This window comes from Colobus angolensis, unplaced genomic scaffold, assembly GCF_000951035.1.
Source record: "Colobus angolensis palliatus isolate OR3802 unplaced genomic scaffold, Cang.pa_1.0 Scaffold22, whole genome shotgun sequence".
Lineage (NCBI taxonomy): Eukaryota > Metazoa > Chordata > Mammalia > Primates > Cercopithecidae > Colobus > Colobus angolensis.
In genome coordinates, this window is record NW_012115377.1 from 4,081,592 (window position 1) to 4,083,770 (window position 2,179).

The 2,179-nt window shown below is 57.2% G+C and overlaps 1 protein-coding gene across 1 annotated transcript in view; it reads right to left on the reverse strand.

Annotated features, from left to right (window-relative positions):
* The window catches only part of C3 (complement component 3), a 60,481-nt gene that overhangs the window by 13,293 nt on the left and 45,009 nt on the right, over positions 1 to 2,179 (reverse strand). Inside the window, exons 21-22 of the mRNA XM_011943629.1 lie at positions 1,569 to 1,644; positions 1,080 to 1,239 (exon numbers count right to left, since the gene is read on the reverse strand). Coding sequence (XP_011799019.1) covers positions 1,080 to 1,239; positions 1,569 to 1,644 — 236 coding nt within the window. The remainder of the gene's footprint in view (positions 1 to 1,079; positions 1,240 to 1,568; positions 1,645 to 2,179) is intronic.

Consider the following 2,179-nt stretch of genomic DNA (forward strand, 5'->3'; position numbering starts at 1 on the left):
TCCCAACATGGTGAAACCCGGTCTCTACTAAAAATACAAAAATTAGCTGGGCATGGTGGACGGGGCACCTGTAATCCCAGCTACTCAGGAGGCTGAGACAGGAGAATTGCTTGAACCTGGGAGGTGGAGGTTGCAGTTAGCCGAGATCGGGCCATTGCACTCCAGTCTGGGTGACAAGAGCAAAACTCCATCTCAAACACACATACACACACATAAACACACACCCCTCAGATTCCTGGGTCCTGCCCCTAGAATTTCTGATTCAGTGAGTCTGGGGTCCGGTCTCAGAATATGTTTTGTTTTTGAGACAGGGTCTTGCTCTGTTACGAGCCTGGAGTGCAGTGGCATGATCATGGCTCACTGCAGCCTCGACCTCCTGGGCTCAAGCCATCCTCCTGCCTTGGCCTCCCAAAGCACTGGGATTATAGGCATGGGCTGTCGAGCCCAGCCACAAAGTGTGCATTTCTAGTAAGTCATGGGTGCTGCTGCTGCTGCAGCTGGTCTGAGGATCACACTTCGAGAACCAGTGCTTGAAGGAGTTTTGTGTTTAAGAGCCATAGAGGGAGCCACGGGACTTTCTAAGGACTGATCCAACTGGATTTGAAAAAAATCACCCCAGCTGCTATGTGATGAGTGTCTGGGAGCCCACAAAAGTGGAGGCCACCAGGATGATGCCCAGGAGGTGGCTTCTACACGGTCTCCAAATAAGGAGGGGCGGGGAGAGTGTTACTTGGACCAGGGGCTGGCCATGAGGATGGAGAGAAGGGGGTGATTCCTGTAACACCATGAGAGAATGCAGGTGTTGATGGATTGAGTGTGAGAAAGGGATTCCCAGGCAGGACCCCTGCACTTGGTTTAATGAAATTCTTAATAATTTCTGAGCAACGGGCCGTGCATCTTCATTTTGCAATGCTGGAGGGACGCCTCTGGCTCATTTATCTCCCTGCCCCCACCCCCACCCCAGTATTTGCAAAGGTAATTGGGCAGTGGGCACATGGAGGTAGGGGTCTCTCTCGTGTTCATCCTGTGAGACTCAGGAGCCCCTCTCTTCCATTTTGCCTTAAATCCCAGCCTCTTACAATCATTTCTTGATGTATCACGGGCGCATCCTCCTGGAAGACCCCGTCCGGCTTCTGCTTCTCCAGGATCAGCCATTTAACAGCCCCGCAGAGGACCTGGGAGTCGATGGCAATGAGGTTGACAGCCAGAGAGAAGACCTTGACCACGTAGGCGGTCAGCCTGGGGGTGGGCACAGAGCGCGAGCCAATCGGCTCTGAGATCCAGAGACTGCCATGCCACCCAGCCAATGAGCACGTGGGGAGGGACCAGGGCCTGGCCCAGTTTGCCTCGTTTGCTTTCCCAGGTCCCAGGACCCAGCTGTTGCATGCGATTGGTGCTTAAGGATGCTAAATGACCGCTGGCCACTCAGCCAGCGCCTACCTGGACTCTGCAAGTCCAGGGCTGTTTGGGCAAGGCTGGGCTAGGGGACCACCCCTGGCCAGGGTCCAGGCCCTGCTGGGGGTTGAGGTGGAGGGTCTGCAGGGCCTGAGCTGGCAGCTGGGACTCACCAGGTGCTGGGTGCCCGGTTCAGGAAGGCTGCATAGGCAGAGCTGGGTTGTCTGAAGGCCAGCTGCTGGGTGTACCCTGCAGGGAAGAGAGAGTAACCCCCAAAAGAGCCGAGGCTGAGCAGAGGGGGCATGCCAGAAAGGGCGGCAGCGGGGTGCAGAGAGGGGACAGGGGCTCAGGGTCGGGCAGGGATTCTGGGAGGAGGGGACCTTAAAGAAAGAAGGACTGAAAGGCAGTGGGGGATCAGAGCGAGGAGGGGGAAGAGTTCTCAGAGGACAAGGGATTCAGAGAGGGGAAGGATCTTGAGGGTGGGGGGCTTTCAGGGTGGAGAGGGGTCTCAGACATGGGGTGGAGTCTCAGGGAAGAGGCATGGCCTGGAGAGGACGTGGGGCCTCAGATGAAAGTGGCTGGGAGAGGAGGTGGGGCCTCACAGGAGGGTTTGGCCTTGAGAAGAGGTGGGGCCTCAGGGGATGGGTTTGGTCTTGAAAAGAGGCAAGGTCTCATGAGCCCGGCCTGGGAGGAGGCAGGGCCTCAGAGGGCGTGGCCTTGAGAAGAGGTGGGGCCTCAAATGTGGGGCGTGGCTAGGAGAGGAGGTGGAGCCTCAGGGGAGGGC